Source organism: Ailuropoda melanoleuca, chromosome 11 (genome assembly GCF_002007445.2).
Source record: "Ailuropoda melanoleuca isolate Jingjing chromosome 11, ASM200744v2, whole genome shotgun sequence".
In the NCBI taxonomy this organism is placed as follows: domain Eukaryota; kingdom Metazoa; phylum Chordata; class Mammalia; order Carnivora; family Ursidae; genus Ailuropoda; species Ailuropoda melanoleuca.
In genome coordinates, this window is record NC_048228.1 from 5,545,268 (window position 1) to 5,569,502 (window position 24,235).

The window sequence follows — 24,235 nt, forward strand, 5'->3', positions numbered from 1 at the left end:
GAATGAGTCTTTATAAATAGAATGTTGAGTGATTAAAGCAAGTCACAGATAGCCTAATACCATTTCCATAAAGCTCAAAAACCAGCAAAACTAAATAACATGGTTTGGGGTACATAAATATATAAGCAGCGATTTTTTTTTTCAAGCAAGGGAATGGTTCGTGATGGTGGTTCTAAGGAAGGGTGCTGGGGGCAAGGTGGGGAGGTAGGCAGATGAGGGAGGGAAGCAACACACAGATGGACGCTCTGACCTTGACTCTGACCCTATGAAGGGTCAGATGTTAAATATTTTAGGCTTTGTGGGCCTTACAGTCTCTTGTCTCTGCTCACCTCTGCTGTTGTAATGCAAAAGCCACCTGAGTGTGGCTGTGTTCCAATAAAACTTCCTTTATGGACTCTGAAATTTGAATTTTACACACTTTTTCATGTCATGAGATATTAGTCTTCTTTTGATTTGTTTTTAACTATTTAAACATGTAAAAATCATTTTTAGCTCATAAGCCATACAGAGACACATGACCCCTCAGATTTGGCCTGTGGGAGTTTGACAGCTCCTGCTCTGTACTCTGGTCGGGCTATGGGTTCGTGGGACTTCATTCTGCAATTGCTCATTCCCACCTGTTCCATTTATTTAGTATATGTACCACATCTTATTTTTAACGTTCTTAAGAATTAGAAACACATAAGCCAATTTTTAACAATGGGCAAAACAGAGGAAGTAGATTAAGAGACACAAACTTCTCATTATAAAATAAATAAGTCACAGAAATGAGAAGTACAGCATCGGGAATGCGATCAATAATACTTTAATAATGTCGTATGGTGACAGAAGGGGACAACACTTACCGTGTTGGGTGTTGAGTAACGTACAGAATTGTGGAGCCTCTATGCTATACCCTTGATACTAATATTACATTGTTTGTTGGTTATACTTCAATAATAAATTAAAAGAATTTTAAACAACAAAGAACCAAAACGTAAGCCCTGGTTCAGAGAGAAGCAGCATAAAGTAGAAACACGGAGACGAAGGGGACCACAGAACGTGCAGACATAGGAACTCTTTCCAAAACTCTTCCTCAAGGTCTGAGATATTTTTCTCTTGACCTCAAATCTGGGCACTGTCATAATTTCCTCCCTCACATCAGTAGAGCTCATTGTGTTGACTATCCGAACCAATGGAAAATTTGGTTGGGGGTATTTCCTGCATCTTGTGGCTTTTTGTCATATGTCATATTAGCACACACACACACACACTCAAATGGAATTGATTTTTGACTATCATTTTGGCTGGACTATTGGCCTACGTGATGTAATTTTAAAATCTCTTTGGATTTCAAAAACAAACTAGCTGAAGCCTATTAAGCATTATCTGGAAAATGCCCCTTTCCCACCAGCTCTGTCCCATACATGCACTAAAAGGGGTACATTTTTAAAGGCCAACCCGTCAGCATTTTGAGAAAACTTGGGGGTAATCCTGAGTCTTTTCTAGGACGGTGTCTTCAATTTAGTAAGATCCGATGGTGGGATCACTCATGTTTCTCCTGTGATTCTTCTCAAGACAGTTCCAGCGGAGTTTTGGATTTCTGCTTTACAGCTCACATTCTCCTTCCTCTTCTTCCGGAAATCGGCAGCTACAGGCATCTTCCTCTTGAGCAGTGTGTACTGGTCTCATAAATGCTGAAAAGCAGTTTAAAAGTAACTTATCTTTTGCTGTTTGTTTTAACCATTTAACATCCAGTTTCCGTCAATCACAGTCACAGGACATCTCTAAGTCGCAACCGTGCTCAACTCTAATTTGAACAAGTTTATCAATAAGAGAGGTGATAGCAAGTAGGAGCTTTTTCTCAGGATTATTTACAATTTCTTCTTATCAATTACTCTTATTGGTCCTGAAAAAACGATTTTCTTTATTTTCTACGATGGCTAAAAACTTGAGCGTGAATCAGTATAGCACAAAATTAGTCATATCCCAAACGTAACCATAGTTTCAATTCAGCAGTATGGATTTTAGTCTTGAGGGTTACTTAGATTACACACTAGACAGTTTCTTTTGAATGAAATGCTTGCGGCACCAAGACATTAAAGATACTCCCGTTACTTCCGTCTATCGGCAATTAAAGAATTGATTTGTGCCTTAGCTTCCTGGTTTCCTTTCACATGTTAGTGTGAAGTATTTGTGTTACTGCTGAGCAACTTTTCAACTTTTTAAAAAAGATTTCATGTATTTATTGATTTGAGAGAGAAAGAGAGAGAGTGTGTGCGTGTGTGTGTGTGTGTGTGCAAGTGGAGGGGAGGAAGAGCAGAGGGAGAGGGACAAGCAGACTCTGTGCTGAGTGTGGAGCCCAATGTGGGGCTCAATCTCAGGACCCTGGGATCATGACCTGAGCCGAAATCAGGGTCGGATGCTTCACCAACTGAGCCACCCAGCCCCAGGCAACTTTTCATCTTAAACAGATTTTTTTTAATAGCCCAACAATTAAAAGGGCCTGCCTCAATATTACATGCTTCTTACTGTAAAAAAAAAAAAATAACCAAGGGGAGTGACATCACAAGATGGCCACATAGCTTGTTCCTGTCTTTGGTCTCCCTCCTAAGAAGAACAACTAGCAACTATTCAAGAACAAGACACCACTGAGAGAATCCTAGAACATGGGGATGAGGCTGCGGCAGCCCCACCTCTGCACCACAGAGACCAAGATGGACTGTGTTAGGAGGGTAAGAGAAGCAGTTACCGTTGACCACGTTGCCCCTCCTGCAGGCCCGTGCAGTGCCACACAGAGGGGTCTCTCTGAGCCTCTGGCTCCTCCAGTGGGAAAAGAACCCAAAGGGAACCACCGGCTTCTCCTAGCATTGGGGTCACTTTAGGGGAGCTCCTATTCTGATCTTGCACCACAGGAATGGCAGGGGAATCTGCAGGGCCCAACCACTGGGAATCTGATGGAGAAGGGAAAGGAGCTTGCAGCAACTAGCACACGGATCTTGGCAGACTGAGTACATACTTGCAAAGTCCAAGGAACAATCCCAACCAGCAGCTTTGTTTATGCAGAGCCAAGTTCAGGGTTCACCCTGACCAGAGAAGTTGATGGGGTGCAAATCTGCCTGATTCAGACCCTCAAACAAGGAGTTTTGCCCACCGTAAAGCCTGGTTTGCCCATGCCCAGGCAAGGAGCTGAATCATAGCCCCACCTGCTATGGAGAATGTCTTCCAGCCCTGTCTAACCACAAGGGCTGGTGACAACTCCTGGAAGCTCAAATTCAATACCTGGTGAAAATATATTTCAGGAATGAAGGGGAAGTCAAGACATTCTCAGATGAATATTTAAGAGAATTTGTCACCAGAAGGCCTACCCTAAAAGAATGGCTAAAGGAAATTCTCTAAATAGAAGAGAAATGATAAAAAAAAAAAAGGAATCTTAGAATATCAGGAAGGAATAAAGAAAAAAAGAGATGAACAAATATATGGGTAAATACAATAAACTTTCCTTCCCTTGAGTTTTCCAAATTATGTTTGACAGTTAAAGCAAAAATTATAAGTGTCTAATATGGTTCTCAACGTATGTAGTGGTAATATTTAAGATAAGTATATTATAAATTGGAGGAAGTTAAAAGGATGCAAAAGGAGGTAATATCTTCATACTTCATTCAAAGAGTTATAATGTTGATACTAGTAGACAGATAAATTATGTACAATAACTAGAGCAGCCACTATAAGAGTTACACAAAGAGATACACTCAAAAAAACTATAGGCAGGGGTGCCTGGGTGGCACAGTGGTTAAGCGTCTGCCTTCGGCTCAGGGTGTGATCCCGGCGTTCTGGGATCGAGCCCCACATGGCTCCTCCGCTGGGAGCCTGCTTCTTCCTCTCCCACTCCCCCTGCTTGTGTTCCCTGTCTCGCTGGCTGTCTCTCTGTGTCAAATAAATAAATAAAATCTTAAAAAAAAAAAAAACTATAGGCAAATCAAAGTGAATTTCTAAAAATGTTCAGGTAATCCCAGGAATGCAGAGAAATGAAAACCAGAGAAAGCAAACAGAAAAAGAAAAATAAAATAGCATCTTAAGCCCTAACATATAAATAATTACATTAAATATACATGGTTTAATATACCAATTAAAAGAGAAGGAACACATCTCAACTTATTTGAGGAATCCAGTATTACCCCGATACCAAAATCAGACAAAGACAATTCCAGAAAAGAAAACCACAGGCACTATCCTTCATGAATATAGCTATAAAAATTCTTCACAAAATATTAGCAAATGGAATTAAGCAATATATAAAAAGGACTATATACCATGACCAAGTGAAATTTAGTCCAGGGATGCCAGGCTGGTTCAATATTCAAACATGAATCAGTGTAATCCATCATCTTAGGTGGATGAAGAAAAGTCACATGATCATATCAATTGATGCAAAAAGTATTTGACAAAATTAAACACTCATTCTTGATTTTTTTAAAAAATATCAGAAAACTAGAAATAAAGGATGGACTTCATCAACTTGATAAAGAAGAGCTTCTAAAAATCTATAGCTTACATCATACTTTCTGGTGAAAGACTGAACGCTTTTTCCCTAATATTAGAAGTGAGGCAAGGATATTCACTGTGACCACACTTATTGGATATGGTGCTGGAAGTTCTAGCCAGCACAGTAAGTCAATAAAAAGAAATAAAAGAAATGCAGATTGGAAAGGAAAAAATGAAACTGCTTCTATTTGCAGAGGGCATTATAGGACATATAAAATCCCAAGGAATTTACAACATGCTCCTGGAACTAATAAGTGAGTTCAGCGAAATTATGGAATACACGATCAATCTATGAAAATCAACTATACTCTTATAGAATAACAATGAGCAGGTGGAAATCAAAATTTAAGATAAAATACCATTTGCGATTCTTAAAAAAAATTTACATGCTAAAGCCTACATTTGATAAAATATGTACATGATTTGTATGCTGAAAATTACAAAATGCTGATGAAAGAAAGAAAATAGAAGAAAAATAAATAAAAGAAATGTCTTTACTATGTTAAGACATAAATACTTTACATAGTAAAGACATCAATTTTCACTGAAGTAATATACAGGCTTACCACTGTTACTATCAGAATCCCAACTGACTTTTGTAGATACAGATAAGATTGTCCTAAAATTTATTTGGAAATGCAAAGGAACTAGAATAGCTAAAACAATGTTGAAAAAGAAGAATAAAGTTGAAAAATCCATCTACCCTCTACCTACTTTCAAGACCTGTTTTACAGCCACAGTAATCAAGACAGTGTGGTACTGGCAGAGAATAAGCACACAGATCAGTGGAACAAAAGGGAAAAACCAGAATTAGCCCCTGCACAAATACAGCTAACTGATTTTTGAGAAAGCCACAAAAACAATGCAATGAGGGAAGAATAATGTTTTCAACAAGTGATGCTGGAGCAACTGGGCATCCAAAGGCAAAAAAGAAGAAAATTCTTGACCTAAACCTCTCACACCTTAAACAACACTTAGCTAAAAATAAACCACGGATTTAAATGTAAAACATTTAGGGGGCGCCTGGGTGGCACAGCAGTTAAGCGTCTGCCTTCGGCTCAGGGCGTGATCCTGGCGTTATGGGATCGAGCCCCACATCAGGCTCCTGTGCTGTGGGCCTGCTTCTTCCTCTCCCACTCCCCCTGCTTGTGTTCCCTCTCTCACTGGCTGTCTCTATCTCTGTCGAATAAATAAATAAAATCTTTAAAAAAAAAAATAAATAAATGTAAAACATTTAGAAGATGACACGGGAGAAAATAAAAATCTTTGAGGTCCAGGACTTAAAGAGTTCTCAGATATGACTCCATAAATGAAAAAAAAAACCTGACAAATTGTACTTTATCAAAATTAAAACCTTTTTCTCTGCAGAAGACCCTGTGAAGAGNTAAAACATTTAGAAGATGACACGGGAGAAAATAAAAATCTTTGCGGTCCAGGACTTAAAGAGTTCTCAGATATGACTCCATAAATGAAAAAAAAAAACCTGACAAATTGTACTTTATCAAAATTAAAACCTTTTTCTCTGCAGAAGACCCTGTGAAGAGGAGGGAAAGGCGAACTACAGAGCGGGCAGAAACACAAAGCACACACCTGCCACAGGACTCACCAGGAAGGCATCAAGAACTCTCCAATGTCAACAGGAAAACAAACAAACAAAAATCCAATTAGAAAATAGACCAAAGACATGAAGGAACTTTTCACTGAGGAAAATTGCAGAGGTGGGAAATAAGTATGTGAGGGGCACCTGGGTGCCTCAGTCGGTGAAGCATTTGCCTTCAGCTCAGGTCATGATCTCTGGGTCCTGGGATCAAGCCCCACGTCAGGCTCCCTGCTCAGCGGGGAGCCTGTTACTCCCTTGCTCTCTCCCTCTGCCCCTGTTTCCGCTTTTGCTCTCTCTCTCTCTGTTATTTATAAATAAATAAATAAATAAATAAATAAATAAATAAATAAAACTTAAAGAAAAAAAAAGAAAATCAGTATGTGAAAAGATGTTTGACCCTTAGGGGAAGCCAAATGACCACGATGGGTTATCACGGCTGGGTAAGAAACTGTGGCAGTACAAAATGCTGGCAAGGCTGAGGAGACATGATTGCTCTTAAGCCATGATGGAATATTACATGGTACAACTCCTCCAGAAAATAGGTCAGGAGCTTCTTAAAACAACAAATCATATGGCCCAGAAACTGCACTCCTGGGCATTTATGTTAGCTATATGAAAACTATGTCCACACATAACCTGTACATGATTATTCACAAAAGCTTTATATGCAACAGTCAAAAACTGAAAACAATCAGAATGTCCCTCAGTTGGTGAATGGTCAAACAAACAGGTTCAACCATGGCACAGAACGCTGGTCAGGGGTTAAAAAAAGAAATAGCCCACCGTTGAAGCACATCGTGCCTTGGGTGGATTTCAGCGGCATTAAGCTAAGTGAAAAAAGCCAATCCGAAAAGGTCACATGCTTATAATCAACTTATACATTGCATGCTTCTATTTATAAAACATTCTCTAAGTGACAAAAGTACAGAGATGGGGGACTCCTGGGTGGCTCAGTCTGTTAAGTGTCTGCCTTCAGCTGAGGTCATGATCCCAGGGTCCTGGGATGGAGTCCTGCATTGGACTCCTTGCTCAGCAGGGAGCCTGCTTCTCCCTCTGCCTTTGCTGCTTCCCTTGCTTGTGCTCCCTCTCTCTGACAAATAAATGAATAAAATATTTTTTAAAAAGTGTAGAGATGGAAAACAGACTTGTGCTGCCAGGAGGGAGGGGGGAGGGAGTGGATGTGACCACAGAGGACTAGCAGGAGGGGATCCTGGTGGTGAGAGTATATTTCTGTTTGGTTATGCTGGAGGTTAGGCCAATCTACACATGTGATCAATGACATACAGCTACACACACACGGACATGTCAATGTCAACTACCTGGTTTTCATACTGTGCTCTAGTTACAGAAGATGTAACCCCATGAATGACACATGAGACTTTTCTGTACTGTCTTTACAACTTCCTGTAAACCTATAATGGTTTCAAAATAGAAAGTTTTTTTAAATGGCCTAAAAATTTAAAAAATGGATTGCAGTTTCATTGCAACTCACTAATTACTCATCACTACTCTTGAAAAGCATTTGTGTTGTAGGTGGGGTGAAGGTGGGAAGGATAATTCTTTAAATCAGAGGTTTTGGTGGGCACTTGGGGGGGGGTAACTGTTTTCCTGTGCATTGTAGAATTTCAGCAGCATCTCTGACTCCTTTCACTAGATGCCCTCCATGCCGCCAAGGTTGTGACCACCAAAACTGTCTCCAGACATTACCAAACGTCCTTTTGGTGGCAAAATTGCCCTCCTTGATAACTTCTGTGCTATACTAACCAGAAAAAAGTGTCTTTTCCTTTCTACCGTAAAAAGCTTTGCCTCAAAAGAGCTCATATCGAATACGATTATAATGGTCTTACGTTGTTTGAATAAATATAGGAGTTTCTTTCTGCCATGTTTAAGGACAGAGAAACGGAGCACGAGAAAGAACACCAGGAACAGCACGGCAGCCGACGTCAGTGCCAGAAAGATGATGATCTGGGGCGTATGTCCTTTAAAAAAGAGGAAAAGGAGAAATGCATGCAGATATATAGTTTTGCAAATATAGGTATATTTATAGTTACATTGGTAAACCCCTAACACAAGGAGAGGTGGTGCCTTGGACATCTCTAACCAGGTAACTTAATAAACTTGACTGCATATATGAAAATTTTTCATAGAACCTAAATAATTTTTCCAGAGGCCCACAAAAATTAAGCGGCTTGGCCTCTCTAGAATATAGAAAATATGGGACTCTATAATCCCCTTAATTTGACATTATCAAAGGTGTAGTATTTGTCTGGGTAGTTTCACCTTGTTCTGCTTACTAATGTGTATCTCAGATTGCATGACAAATACTTGAAAGAAATTGATGGGGTTTTGGATGCCAGGATAAAAGAAGGAAGGCATGCAGGAGGTGCCCATTGTAGGCAGAGATGTGAGACATCACGGTATGGGGGCGATTTAGATTCCAATCAGAAGAGCCATAATGTATCCACTCTGGTTTAATAGCAGTGAACCAGCTACCTGGATCTCTTGCAGGGGCAGGCGTGGTGGCAGAGGTTGTACCTGGAGAGAAGTCAGCCGCAGCTGGTCCACATACTGCATCACTTTCCTTCGTCCCATTCACAAGTACAGACTTGCCTTCCAAGGAACAGCTTGGACCATCCAATGAAGAGTTCAAATAATTAATTTAAGTACAGGTCATTCTAATTAAAAATATTGACATTTTCCATCCAATAAAGCAGCCCAGTGACAAAGATGTGTGGGTCTGGGTTCATAAAGATATTATGGAAAATATACACTTGACTGGCTGGCTTCCTCTAGCTTTCACAGTTCTCCATGATCCACTCCATTCTACCCACCTAACTGAATTCTTCTTTCTTCCCAGGCTGGGGAGCCCTGTCCCACAACTGTCCCCAGACTGTTTTGCCTGGTTAGTCTCTCACCCTCTACTTCCTAAGCATATTCAACCATCTCTGGCATACGTGAAGGACAGACAACCTAGCGTAAGGGTTAGGAGTTCCTAACCCTATGATGTGCTGGCATCAGACAGACAAGGGTTTGAGCCCAGGGTCTGTCCCTGTGCAGAACGACCATGGGAAAGTTAAGAAGATCCCTCTAAGACGGTTTTCTCATCTGTAAAATAAGGTATACATGCTCCAAGGACTGTTGTGAAGAGCAAATGAATGACCCGAGGGACACGCTTGCAGGGTCTGGATTTTATGAACCCAGACCCAACAAATGGTAGCTGTTATCACCATCCCCATCATCATCATCCCCATCATCATCATCACCATCATCACCATCACCATCATCACCATCATCACCATCACCATCATCACCATCATCACCACCATCACCATCATCACCATCATCACCATCACCATCATCACCATCATCACCATCACCATCATCACCATCATCACCATCACCATCATCACCATCATCACCACCACCATCAACACCATCATCATCATCATCACCATGATAGACACCATCACCATCATCATTGTCCTATGTCTTTCCCCTCCTCCCTTTACCTAATGCAAACCCACTCTTCCTCCAAAACCAGTTCAATCCCACTTTCCATGCAGACTCATAGACTTCTCTGAGCTATTTGTGTTGAAAGACCTTAAAAAAAAAAACCTTTCCCCATCTGTATAAACCAATATTTTTGTAAAACCTAAGAATGTAAATGTAAAAGAATAATCAAAATGATTTTCTAGTAAGAAAATCAAATAAAAAAAAGAACAAAGGCATACAAAATACAAGACCTCAATTTTTTTTTTAGAGTTGACAGACACACATAACTCTGCCAATTGCTTTACACGTTTCTAAATGCTCACTCTTAGAGTGTGTGGTGTTCCTGCCATGGATACCACAAACTGTCTGTGGATGAGCACCTGTCCGCGGACCACACTTTGAGTAGCTCTGGTCCTGATCACACAAGTCAACAGGCAGATTCCCATGTATGCTGTTGGCTGTTTGACTTCTGTGATGGTCTTGTTTGCCCAAGGAGGTGTTATGTTTTTGAGGGTAGGAAACATAATTTACCCTTCTTGTATCATCCTCCATGCTGGCCTTGCACCCTTGATGATGGGCTGAGTGATCAGTGAGGAAAGGTAAGAGGCAGCAAAGAGACTGGAAGGGAACAGAACAGAACAGCTGGGACAGACAGCAAATCTGAGCTAAATGCTCTGGGCATTGTTTCTGGAGAAAATGCCCACTTTGTTATCAAATCACTATTACCTCATACTGTTCACATGTTGCCTATTCGTATGCTCTTCTATGCCTATGCTTGCTAGATTTTTAAAGCAGGCTCCAGGCCCACGTGGGGCTGGAACTCATGACCCTGAGATCAAGAGTCACACGCTCCACCGACTGACACCAGCCAGGTGCCCCAGATAGATTTTTTTAAAACTTCAATGATAATATTCTTTGTCTTTAAAAATGTTAACCCAGGGACGCCTAGGTGGCTCAGTTGGTTAAGCATCTGCCTTTAGCTCAGGTCATGATCCCAGAGCCCTGGGACTGAGTCCCTAGTCAGGCTCCCTGCTCAGTGGGGAGTCTGTTTCTCTGTCTGCCTGCCATTCCCCCTGCTTGTGCTCGCTCTCTCTCTCTCTCTCTGACAAATAAATACATAAAATCTTTTAAAAAGAACTTTATAAACAAACAAACAAACAAAATTTTAACCCAGATTCTCTATTTTGAAAGCAAAAGGAAATTATACGTACTTTGTCCAGGGTTGACAGGTGCCATGTTTCTGATCATTAAATGTCCCAAAGTGACAGTCTTTACAGCCTGCATAAAAATTAAAGCAACAATAAAAAAATGGAATTTTTGATGATTTCATAACTTTTCCTGTGATGAGCATAATTACATAATAATACAGTCATAATTACATAATAAAGTCATTAACACAATCTACATGGGCTATTCCACAATGCTTCTTGAAATGAAACCCCAAGTTGACTGAAGTTTTTATTCCAAGTGTACATACAGTATTGTGTATAGATATAGAATGTATGGAAATGCATGATCCTGGTGAATAACAAATGTTGTGATCTCAAATTATTTCCACTGATTGAAAAATAATTTTGTGAGTGTCATATACTTGACTCAGTGGTTCATTGTATGTTGCTTTAAGGTTTTACTAATCCATGTTTTACTTTATATTCAAAGGCCCAAGACCTAAACGAATGACATATGTCTAGATAAACAGACTTGCCCTAGATTGAAGAAGAGCAAACCTACCCTCTTTGGTTAATTCTTGACCTTGTTTACAATCCGGTTTACACATGGTGCATCCCGCCCCCAAGCAGTGGAATCCTGAGATGCACTCACACTCTGCATTGCTGATGGGCGAACACACCTTCTTGGTCCTGAAAACACCTACAAAGTTTCCCAAGTTACATTACTCTTGACCTCTGAATCCAGGAAGCAAATTTATGTTCTGCAATAAAAATCATGCTAAAAAAAAGAAAGAAAGAAAGAAAGAAAACCCACAAAAACCGTGCTCACTCTCACAATGTTCCTAATGACCTTAGAGTAGAAAGTTCATTTTTAAATCTCTGTACAAGACATTTTTACATTTTCCTAAGTAAATGCTTCTCTCTTCTCAAATGAGTGTTTCCCCCAATATTTAAAAGCTCCATCTACACATTATTGCTTTTACAGCAAATTATTTTACTGGACCTGCCTTTTGACAGAGGAACCAGCATAGTTAACATTTCCACCAAGATCAATACACTAGAGAATAAAAACCTGTGGTCCCAACACGTTTGGATCAACATACGTCTTTTTTTTTTTTTTAAGATTTTATTTATTTAACAGAGACAGCCAGTGAGAGAGGGAACACAAGCAGGGGGAGTGGGAGAGGAAGAAGCAGGCTCATAGCTGAGGAGCCTGATGTGGGGCTCGATCCCAGAACGCTGGGATCACGCCCTGAGCCGAAGGCAGACGCTTAACAACTGCGCCCCCCAGGCGCCCCCCAACATATATCTTTTAAATCATACCTTCACACTGCCTGCATATGGCACAGGCCTGTTGTCCACTGGTGCTGGAGAAACTATCTTGAGGACAAGGAATGCAGATCTGACCCTTGCTTTTCCCACAGAAAGTACCTAAGAAGGTAGATAATAGGTGTACTGTTGGACAATGCACAGCCATCGCCCAAAGCATTATGAAGTTCTCCAGAAAACTAGAGTAAGAAACAATGATTAGTTTCTAGGTGGCACAGTGATACGCTTTACTTTGATTGACTGTTAATAATTATACATTTGCAAGATTGCCCTTAGCAGAATTACAAATAACAATGTATCGATATTGCAACAGATAAACCAACAGAAAGAAAACAGTTTCCTTTATCTATTGAACAAAAAAGAATGATTTCTCTTGATTGATCCAGGAGATCAATATGACTGGGTTCAGGGGATCAGTATCCTTCATCGGTATACTAGCAATGTAGATGTGTCTGCTTCTCCCCACCCTGCTATTTCTTATTCCCTGCTGCGCCCCCCAGTCTGAGCACAGGTCCTCACGGAGAAGGCTGACATTTACTGAGGTCTTGCCATGTGCCATGCACTGTTCAGAACCTATCATAGGATCCTCCCAGCAAAGCTATGAGATAGGTTCTTTCAGTATCCCCATATGCCAAAGCTGGAACACAAGGTATTAAGGGACATGGCTATGTTCACACAGCTAAGATGCAGCATCCAAGAAATGTTTGTACATGAATGAACAAATCACTGAAACAGAGCTCAGTTACCCTGACTACTAGACACCCTGAACCATGTATTCAACAAAACCGATCAAACACACATGTGAATTTGGTTCTTACCAGCTGGGCATTTATTACAGGAATCCTGCACTGATCTTGTCCTCTCAAAATTCATGACCAACAACATGGTAGCCACTATGTTGTAATAGCCACTGCCCATGGTGAAATCTTGCATAGATCGGATACAAGCAAAGCAGATTCCAAAAGGGTTTTAATCAAAGTAGCTGGTTTCACAAATTCCACTCTGCAAAAGGTAAAAATTTCCAAGAATGAGGTGGTTTCTCCTTTTAGGATTATCTACATTTCAACTATCACCTGTGCAATCCACAAGACCATAACTCAAGGTTTTTCAGAAACACTTCATTGATGGAATATTATGGAAAAGGTGGCAAATGCACAGACACTTCTATGATAAGACAAACATGACTACACACATAGTTTTGTGCAGGTTTGCCAAAGCCTGAGCCTGCACTCTCCAACATGTTTTGCCAAAATGCAGAAATAACAGTAACAAGAATTTTTGGGGACTTTCATAGACACTTAACATTAGCATCCAGAGTTCAACAATGCCAGCTGTTTGCTGGCACTGCGACAGATTTCTTAAAATGACAATCTGTCAGTCTTATCTAACAGTTCAGCTCACTGGGGAGATATCTCATTACTCTTTCCCCTTTGTCAGAACAATATGTGAACATTTCAACACCCAGTTGCTAACATGTTGAAGCATTGATCTGCTCAACTCGTGATCACATTTTCTTAATAGACCTATATTTGCCCATTTTGAGTTTTGAAGTTCAAATAGTAACAAAACTAATAAATAAGAAACCTCTTTAGGCCAGGTGCTTGATCTTTATTTAATAGGCTATGGAATAAAAGTTATTAGAAATTAGAAGGGCAAAAAGTCTAGACACGGAGAAAAGGAATAAAGCTTCTATCCTTACCCCAACTCCGCTCCCCCAGCTGCCCCACACGGACAAACCTTAAGCTCTCTGAGCTGGTGAAGAACTTTCCACTCCTTGATCTTCAGAGCAGTGAGGCTCTCCTCTTACTCGCTGCAAGTCAAACACAGGGGTTTGGTGACTCAGCTGGGGGCGGGGCCTCGTGGGAAATTCCCGCCACGATTCTGTGAGGTTGCTCATTTGATGTTTGCTGACCCCAAAATCCCCTAGAGCCCCCATCCTCTCTTGATAATGGCACTTCAAACCATTTCTTGGAAGCAGCTATGTGGTGTTAGGACATCTTTCAGATGACTTTGGGAAAGGGTGTTGTCACTTCAAGTAGCCCTCCAGGTCAAAGCCTTTAATGTGTCCTACACACATTTGAGATTTGAAGGATGCAAGGCCACTTCTGAAGATGTATCAGTACTTTTGCCACAACGTACCCCCACTGGTATAATAATAGTAATGCTCTAGCCATAATTCACTGAGGGCACTGACGTACCCAGTGTCACTCTAACAAGCACTTTAATGAACACTGTCCTCAAAAGAACCCCAGGAATTGACATTATCATTATTATTAGAGTAACGTTACGGAAATGAGAACATTGAGCCTATGAGTCTAGCCAGATAATCAGCAGGATGGGGAGCCGGGATTAGAACCCAGGGCAACCTGATTCCTTGCTACTGAGCTCCTTGCTATGTGGGTGAGTTGGGGGAAGAAGGAGGGAGAAATGAAGAGAAGTGGAGACAAGGAAGGCAGAGAACTTATATGGGGGATGACTTTGGGTAAAGTTGAGATCTATGAGCATTTTTTAGAAAACCATTATTTCAGTTTAAAAAAAAAAAAGGGAAGAAGAAGGGGGCACAAGCCTGGCTCAGTCAGAAGAGCATGCAACTCTTGATCTCAGAGTCCTGAGTTTGAGCCCCACGTTGGGTGTAGAAATTACTTAAATAAATAAATAAAAACTTTAAAAAAATTGAAAAGGAAGAAGAAACAGGGAAAAAGAGGAGGAAGGGGTGGTGAAGAGGAGGGAGGAAGAGGAGGAAGATGCTCTAGGATACTAAGGTAGTCCTGTCCAGCACTGAGAGGCTAAGGGCCCTCAGAAAGACAACCAGGGGAACCATAGCAAGAGTGGTTTCAACGAAAACCGATGGCTTTCTGTTGGGATTCAAACAGAAAAGAGCTCTTTTCCCCCAGGAGACATGGGGGCTTAGTGTCAAATTGGGGGAGGCTAATGTGTATTAAATACTTACTATGTGCTAAGAACTTACATGTTTCCATGACTCCTATCATGCCAACGTCCTCCTTAGAAGCTTTCCGTGGCTCCCTGTCGTCCACTAAAGGACACCTGGATCCTATAGCCCACTATTCAAGGACTTCTGGGACCTGATCTAAAGTTGCCTTTAAAAAAATTAAGATACACCTCAAATAACATAAATTTCACTATTTTAAAGTGTTTATTTCACAGAATTCACTGATATTCCCTATGTTGTGCAACTACCATCAGTGTATCATTCCGGAACATTTTCATTGCTCCCAAAAGACACCCATGAGCAGTCCCTCCCCAGTGCACCCTGACCTTGACCCTGTTAACCACTAGTCTGCTTTCTGTCTCTAAGAATTTGCCTGTTCTGGCCATTCCATATCCATAGACTCATACAGCATCTTGTCTTTTGCACCAGGCCTCTTTCACTTGGCAGAATACTGCTCCACTGTGTGGATGTCCACATGCTGTCTCTCCATCCATCAGTGGTGGGCATTTGAATTGCTCCCCTTTTTGGTTACTATGAATAACGCTGCCCGATCATGTGCCTGTACACTTTTGAATGGACATGTTTTCAGTTCTCTTGGGTGTATACCTAGGACTGGAACTGCTGCATTGTATGGTAATTCTGTTTCACTTTTCGAGGAAATGCCAGACTGCTTCCCAGGGCAGCTGCACCGTTGTACATCCCACCAGCAATGGATAAGGAGTCCAATGTTTCCACATCCTTGCTGGCACTTGTTATGTTTCCGTTTTATTTTTAATAAAAAAAATTTTTTTAATTATATTCATCCTGGTAGGTGGTACTTCATCCTCGTTTTCCTGTGCTGCCGTTAGCACATTTTTATTACGCCCCCCCGCTGTCCCCCCCCCCCACACATAATGGGAGCCGTAGAGCATAGCGCATGCGCAGGAGCCCAAGCTTGGCTGTTAGACTGTCTTGGATTGAATCTAGACTCCGCTATATGACCTTGGACAAATTTCTTAACCTCCCTGAGTCAATTTTTCCAACCATGTCTTACAGATACAGTAACACTGTGCTTCATCCCCATTTAGTAAGGACTAAATGAAACAATGAATTTGAACTACTTAGCTCCATGCCTGGCACATAGGTCTCAAGAACACAGTAACTGTTATTATAAGACTTACTGCTTTAAAATTTGCCTTCCCTAGCTTTCCATGCTGGTCATCAGTAAAGCAACCAGGGCAAGTGGCAAAAGAGAAAGAAAATGCGTGGGCTGTCCACAGAACTTACTCCCAAAATCTGAGAGTCCGCCAAGAGTCACTTTAGCTGTGATAATTATGGGATCCCCTCCACCAGCTTTAGTAGAGTTGGCCCCATGTAGGAGTTTCATACCATATAAAAATGACATTGCTGATCACCTAACACTTTCAAAGTCACGATCTAACCAAGTTCCCTCCTCATTTACATGTGGTACTCTGTTTAACATCACCACATGACATTTAACTGGACGATATTTTCATTTAACTAAATGTTACTTACTGATCTACATTTTGGATAGTCTGTGGGCAGAGATATTACCTCCTCTGAAAGTGACGTCTGTCATTTCCCAGCACAGTAATTAGCTCACTTTTTCAAGCTGGGCTAGTGACATAAAAGTTTTACTGAAAGGAAAGGTTCTCAAGATTAGCTCCACCAGCCTGTGACACACAACAGCAACCACTTCGCAGTCTCCTGAAGGCGACACATGGCTTGATTCGAGTGAGGAGTATAGTGCTCATTTAACACATTCTTATTTGATAAAACCATCACAGGAAGCTAAGGCAAGTTCTATAGTTAAACCGATGCACGTACCATCCAAGCTGACCAAAGATAAACACTTCCCCACAGCTCTTGGTCTGTGGCCTGGAAACACAGGGTGATAGCATCTCTGTACTGAGATATGGCCTCGGAGCGGCAGGCACAGTGTGAACCCCAGGGAACTGCGGCTGGGAAAGGCAAATTCATTAGCCAAATCCCTGGAATGTAATAGATTCTCGTATAATCTATTATTTTGCAATACCTGGGACTGTAATAGATTCTCGTATAATCTATTATTTTGCAAGAATATTATGGCAAGTATAGTTTCTAAAAGTCCCAAGTGTCCATCTTCTTGATCCTATTAATATACCTGATTGCAGTTCTGGAAGTCCTTGTGAATTGGCGTGGAATTCATAACATTTGCACATGAAGTCTGAGGAACGCTTTGCAATATTAATTCATACTTTTAAATATGCACACGCACAGTAAGTAACATAAGAACTGCAAGGTTGGGGGCGCCTGGCTGCCTCAGTCTGTAGAGCATGTGACTCCTCCTCTTGGGTTCGTGAGTTCAAGCCCCACGTTGGGTGTAGAGATTACTTGAATAAATAAACAAACAGGGGTGCCTAGATTGCTCAGCCAGTGGAGCGTCTGACTCTTGATTTCGGCTCAGGTCGTGATCTCAGGGTTGTGAGAACAAGCCCCACATTGGGCTCCGTGCTGAGTGTGGAGCCTGCTTGAGATTCTCTCTCCCTCTTCCTCTGCTCCTACCCACCCCCTGCCACTTGCACGCTTTCTCTCAAAAAAAAAAAAAAAAAGAAATTTAATTACCTTCCAAAAACAAAAAGTCTCACCTATATTGAAATAATTTTAGATATTTGATATTTATCAATTATAATTTTTATTTTAATAATTTTAAAGCTTTTAGTAGAGTAACTTTTTAAAGACATGAAACATAATTTTAATTGAAAAAAAATTCTATTTACATTTACACTTTACATTACATGTATATAAATTCTGTATGCTTTGAGTACAATTATATGTGTTTTTACTCCTTTGTCAGCACTGTCAACAAAACACAAATTATGTGAAGTTCTCAGTTACAACAAATGAAATAAAGGCAAGAAAAAAGAAATCTTATGGAGCAAATAACATAATAATTCATGAATTAATGTGTCTTTACCACCCATTGAACATTCCCAGACCACCCAAGTACATTCAGCTACCTGCAATAATTAAATTCGGTTGTCGTTGATATTTTCCAAACTTTGTGACATAAAAACAATTACTATTGTTATTTTGAAGACATCTCTGTTGGAGTAGAAAATCAGAACCCATTTAACACATCTTTAGCTTGGTTTGCCACTTTTAAATATTCAGACATATGGTATAGGAGTTCCATTTCTACACCTGCTCCAGACCTCACAAGTGTTAGCAAAAGTGCTGAGAGGTATGTAGCAGGCATTCAGGAAACCTTTATTGAATGAATGAATGAATGAATGAATGAATGAATGAATGAATGAATGAGTTTGCTAACTCCAATTTCATAGCCTGCCTACCTCCTCATGCCCTAAACTTTTCTTTCTCTCCCTCCCTTGAGAAATCATTCTGGTGTGTGTACCCCCACCTACACTGTACTCTTTCCTTTCTTGGGTCTCACATAAGATGCTTTACTGCTGATGGCTAACATTTACTGAGAGCTTACTCCCTGCAAGGCACTATCCTGCAAGTGTACATAGTATCCCCAATTATACCTTCCAACAGCCTTTGTCCTTACTTTACAGAAGAGAAAACTGCGGTGCAGAGAACCCAGGTAGCCTGTCCAGTGTCACCAGGCTGGTAAGGAGCAGAGAAAGGGTTCATCTGGCTGGCTGGCTCCGGAGCCCATGCTCTTGACAAGGACTCTTAACGCTTCTGTGCACAGTACCCTTCCATCCTTTGGACTCTATGCTCACCCCTCACAGAATAATATTTTTAAGTTTGTAAAATACAATACAAAGGATTACAGAGGAAATTAATTATTTTGAAATATACTCACCAAATATTTAAAAGGCCAACTTGCAATGTGGTACTATATGGACTTTGTCATTAACACATATCTGTCATAATTTCAAATTAACCATGAGCCATAATTTCAAATTAATCACTAGTATAAATGGTATCTTGGGATATCTGCAATAACTGTAACATGATATGAAAATAACTGACTTCCACTGGTGTGATTATCATAGGTACTGTGCCTCTGGCTATGCTCTGTGGAATTTTAAATTCAAGATTGAAGGAACACTAGATTTCTGCTAGAGGTTAGTGAAAATAAAAGATGTAATTTTCCCCATCCAAGTTCACAGACCCCTGAATTTTATCTGTGCCCCTTGGTCTTCTGCAGACCCCAGGATCACAAGCCCTGCACCTAGCCTCCTTTCATGTCTTATGTTGAGACAGATATACTCAATACTTAGTTTTAGCTCTGGGAATTTGCAGAGTCTCCAATTCATTCTTCTTTTGAATCCTTATGTGGATCCTGTCACTGCACCTTAAGTCAAAAGCTCTGTCTGTGCAACTTGTATCCCTCATCATCCCCATCAAGATGGCATGTTTTCCTGGTCCATCACTTCCTATGTTCCTCTCCTATGGGCCCTTCACCAATGAATTTAAACAGATTGCGACTGTTGATAAACGTTTCCTGATAACACTAGCTAACACTTACTGTTGCTTCTGCATTGCAGATGTTGTACTCAGCATGCAATTGAGCCTCTTCGCAGTTCGGCAAGGCAAGAACTATTGTACTCTTCTAGTGCTAAAGAAACAGAAGCTGAAAGAATTCAAGCCACCAAGCCAAGTATTATGACAGCATTGGAGTGTCTACTCAGGCCACTGTTCTAGCTTCATCTCTGTTAACTCCTTTAATCCTCAGAATCACCCTGTGAAGTTATCCCTGTTGTACAGGCAGCGGGGGGGGGGGGGGGGGGGGGGNAGACATGAGGGTCAGCTAATTTGCTCAGGATCATGCAGCTAGCACGGGGCAGAGCTGGGCTTAAACCCGGACAGGCTGGAATCAGGACAGTGTATTTTCTCGGCACACCGGACAGCCGTAGTTAGGGAAAGAAGCCAGGGTTGGAGCCCTGCTGTTCTCACTCCGAGGCTACCTTCACATTGGGCCAAGAGCTATGACTAACTCAGGAGCTACTCATTCCTGTGAATGAATAAAAAGATCTGTTGACTCAGCAGCGGAGCCTGAGACGGCCGACGCAGCGGTTTGAGAGCTGAACTGGAAACCACATTTGAGCTCATCTACGTGAATGATTGCCAATAAACTGACAGTCGATTTCAACTTTGAGAAATGTGATGGAGAGTGCAATCAATAGCAGCCACTTTTTGGGAGGAAGCTAGATTGACTTTTTAAAAATTTTAGAGCATGTAAACAAAAGTTATTAAGTAAACAAGTGTTCTAGATTTTAAAATTCCTCAGGAGACAGTTGCCATAGGTCACTGAGGGGGAAATGTTCTTTGGACTGCAAGTGACAACCGTGATCAAAGAAAAATCAACCCAACAAGCAAAGAAGTCCTGAAACTTATGACTTTCTGCTGAAAGCTAGCTTCTGCCTGTGGCCCCTCTCCGTAGCATTCACCTTAGCCCTGGGGAAGGAAAGTGCTTTTATAATGAACAAATACACAAATGTATCCAATTATTTCACAAACTCAACTTTTGTCAACTAACATACACAAGGTTTTTTTCCTCCAAATCAAAAGCAAGACAACATCAGATGAATTTTGTTTCCTTCTGAACTTTTTTTAAAAAAGATTTTATTTATTTATTTATTTGACAGAGAGAAGAGAGCACAAACAGGGAGAGCAGCAGGCAGAGGGAGAAGCAGGCTTCCCGCTGAGCACGGAGCCCAAGACAGGGCTTGATCCCAGAACCCTGAGATCATGACACTCAACTGACTGAGCCACCCAGGTGCTCCTCCTTCTGAACTTCTTAATGGTGATTGGTATTATCTACCAAATAACTCCAGTCACACGTCAATCCATTTTGTCCTCAACAAAATCTGTGTCCTTTTCTTCCAGATTTCCATTATAATGGAAGACCACTGCATAAACCATTGGTTTTCATTGAGATTTTTTTTTTCAGTTAAATGCCACTGCACTAAATCAGAGTTCCAATGGACACGCGTGTTAGTTGCAAATACCTAATATATGCCTACAAGGTCTATCCCACTCCAACAATTTCTAAGTTTCATTACTATCATTAAATTATTCTCTATCGCTTATCAATTCAATAAATTTAATTCACAAGCATTTACTGAATGTCTCATGCAAGTGTGCACATGATCTGACCTGTCAGTTCTCCCACTTTGCGTCCTTCCACTCCCCTCAAGCCGGCTGTCCTGCTGTTCTCTGATGGAGGAAACACACGCCAGCTTCAGGGCCCTTCTTTGCTGCTCTCTCTTCCAAAATCTCATCCTCTCACTTTCTAGATGACTTGTCCCCTCGTCTCGCTTAGGTTCCCTCTTCTCCCTGTTTCTATCTCCTTTCAAGCCACTACTTTCCTGATTGTACATATTACCACCTGACACACAAAGCTTTTCGTGCATTTGTCTACTGTTTGTCTTCTCACTGTCATGAGTGCCATCGGAGGGGGCACGGTTTTTCACTGCTGTATCCCCAGCCCCGAGAACAGCGCTGGGCACATGACACGCACTCAAAGCTTCTTGAATGAGTTTTGCTGTCTTGTGAGACATATCTAGATAAGACACCGTGTCAACAGTCTTCACACCCTGGACAGCAAGGAAGAAGTTCACACAAATAACTAAGATAAAGTGGCCCAGCCTTACAGATTCTATAATAGGAGAACAAAGTGCTGTGGGAATATATGGTCTCCCGGAGCGCTTCGCACTGGAATTGGGTTTTGCAAAATGGAAAGTACCCTGAAAGGCTGGTAGGGAAGCAGATGGCATTCCAGTTAGAGGGAACTGCTTTGTGCCAAAGGTTCGAGGAGGCAAAGTACAGGTTATGCTCAAGGAACAGAAAAAAATGAGTGAGGGAGAGTAAGAGGTTAAGAATGTGGAAGATAAGGAACCACAGTGTGGAGGGACTTGAACACCGTAAGCATACCTTCTTTTGATTGTAATCCCCCGCGTGGGCGTGTACTGCCAAAGCCTGGAAATCCACAGCACCAGGCGGGCACGCCAAAGTCGCCAGAATATTTTGTTTTCACCGCGGGTGCAGCCCCGGCTTAACACCACGTGCAGGAAGTGGGCTTGGGGAAAGAAAGGGATGACAGTCAAAGGGCTGGAGCAAGGACTCAAAGTTCTGCTAGATTCAAATGTGTGCTGCTGGGTGGAATACTGATCACTTTGACCACTGCCAGAAATGTCGTGGCTCCTGGATCACCGTGTTTCCAAGATCTCTGGAATCTGGAAACACTGCAGCAGAATTAGAATAAAGGACCACCACAGGACAGAGCCAGAAGGGACCCCACATTTCAAGTTGTCTGAGCTCTTGTTTTACGTAGGATCTCAGTGGGTCCTCACCAAGCTAAGGGCGGGCATTACTATTCACATTTCACAAACGAAAGGTGTTTTTCACGCTTTTGATAACCCTATATCTAAACCCTAATCAGATTCTTATTGATAAGATGGCAGGAAGAGCAAAGCAGGGCAGCGTCTCCCACCAACACCCAGGGAGAAATGAGAACGGACGGGGCCCACGGCACCGCCCTGTTTCCGACGCAGGGCTCTGCAGGTTCTCCAGAAAGCCGCCGCTGGGCGGATCAGCAGCCTGCACGTAGCGGCGCTCCCGGCGCAGGAGCCCGCGCGCCCTTTGGCGTCCGCCACCGGAACCAATCTGGGATGAGGAGGTGGGAAGGGTCGACTTCCTGCCTCGCCTACGCTGGCCGCAACCTCCCCCGGAAGTTCGCGGGGTCGCTGAGGTGCGACGGTGACTCCACCGCGGCCGACAGGTCCTTTGGATACTTCCGGCCGCCCGCAGCTGAGCGGCTGTCCGGCCGACAACGCGCACCGAGGCCGGCAGCCGCAGGCTCGAGCGCACCGCACGGGCAGCTGGGAACGCGCGCCGCCCCGCCCCCTGCCCTGCGGCTCGGCCAATCCCGGGCGCCGGCCGGGGACCCTCCGCCCCGGCCGCTGGAAGTGGGCCTGACGTCACTGCGGGTCGGCGCCGGCCCCTGGCCCCCCGCCGGCTGTGGGCGTGGTGCCGGTGGCCCACGCTCGGGGGGCTTTCGCACCGTTTGGGAGCAGAGGCGAAGCCACCGCCCGGGCCCCTCACAGACCTCGGTGTCAGAATTTCCCCCTTGCGCCGGCGCTGCCTCAAATGTCAGGGCTCGCCTACTCTTCTCCTGTCTCGCCGACCTAACCTTTCGGGGGCTCCCGGAGGGGAAATTCGCCGTTTCTGCGGGACCTCTCTGGAGCTTGCCCCGAACCAGCCTTTAGTGGATGTTGAAAAATCCGTTTACTCAATGCCGCAAATGCCTTCCTTAGACCCAGTGACTGCAGTTTAGCCCCTCGCCCTTTTTAGTGAACCTAGGAAAGGGTGAAAATAAAGTGACCCTCTCCGCTGCACGTTTCCTATTCGCTGTCCGGCGAAATGAATTTGATGGGGAAAAGAAGATTAAAATAGGAATAAGAAATTGGTTGGAGCCCCACTGTAAACGGTAGTGTTCTACAAATGTAAACTATTAATCTATAGTGATAGTCAAAGGAGGGAATATCTTTAGGGTGAAACGAAGGTAATGCTGAGCAAGTATTTATTGAGCACCTGCTATGTGCCAGGGAGTGTAGTAGATGATAGGGATTCAGCACTGACCAAGACAAGAAGGTTCTACTGAGTTCAAAGGATTAGAGGGAAACAGGTAAAAGACAAAATGCTAAAGTACTATCAATGAGGTCAAAGATGCATCCACATTCATTGAAAATGAGTATTTAGTGAGATGAGATGCTAAATGTGATGCGTGGAAAAATAATAAGTAATCCGGCAGCAGTTTCTTTGCTATTTATTGTGATCAGGCTACTTTGGGGGAGGGTGGTTTTTTGGAACCAGGATCTGAACGGCCACTGGTGGCTGTTGTTAATGTAGGGCAGGCAAAAATTTCAGCTCTACCTCCTTAGGGTCTCTGGTGGAGCCTCGGAATTAAATGGACGTAAAAAGGTTAACAGAACAAAAGCACAGATTTATTTAATGCAAGTTTTATGAGACCCAGGAGCCTTCAAGATCCAAAGAGGTGGCAAAAGCTAAATGTTTACATACTGGGTTGAACAAAGAGTGACAACTGTGGAAAGGTAACCAAAGGAAAACAGGAGATTAAAGGAAGGTAAGAGTTATTTTAACAAGGTCTCCGTATGCGAATTCTTCCAGACTCAAGTGCCTCTCTGATGGTGTTTC

General features: G+C 42.3%; 2 protein-coding genes across 4 annotated transcripts; both read right to left on the reverse strand.

Moving 5' to 3' along the window:
* Positions 1-789: 789 nt before the first annotated feature.
* On the reverse strand, positions 790-22,089 carry TNFRSF9 (TNF receptor superfamily member 9). 3 transcript variants are annotated; one of them, XM_034671159.1, is made up of 10 exons: positions 21,953-22,089; positions 16,892-17,025; positions 13,852-13,924; positions 12,933-13,116; positions 12,109-12,216; positions 11,348-11,485; positions 10,828-10,894; positions 8,618-8,748; positions 7,972-8,103; positions 790-1,676 (listed from the first exon to the last, which is right to left on the reverse strand). In XM_034671159.1, the coding sequence occupies exons 4-10, from the start codon at positions 13,045-13,047 to the stop codon at positions 1,588-1,590; spliced, it is 780 nt and encodes a 259-aa protein (XP_034527050.1). In that variant the 5' UTR covers positions 13,048-13,116; positions 13,852-13,924; positions 16,892-17,025; positions 21,953-22,089; the 3' UTR covers positions 790-1,587. The 3 variants fall into 3 exon arrangements, with proteins under 3 accessions (XP_034527050.1, XP_019654632.2, XP_019654631.2); XM_019799073.2 differs by lacking the exon at positions 16,892-17,025 and having other exon boundaries at positions 8,660-8,748; positions 21,953-22,079; XM_019799072.2 differs by lacking the exon at positions 16,892-17,025 and having other exon boundaries at positions 21,953-22,079.
* LOC117804459 lies at positions 20,720-23,762 on the reverse strand. Its single transcript, XM_034672060.1, has 3 exons — positions 23,730-23,762; positions 22,540-23,158; positions 20,720-22,097 (listed from the first exon to the last, which is right to left on the reverse strand). Exons 1-3 carry the CDS (start codon positions 23,760-23,762, stop codon positions 21,109-21,111), a joined length of 1,641 nt encoding a protein of 546 aa, XP_034527951.1. The 3' UTR covers positions 20,720-21,108.
* Between the last annotated feature and the right edge of the window lie 473 nt (positions 23,763-24,235).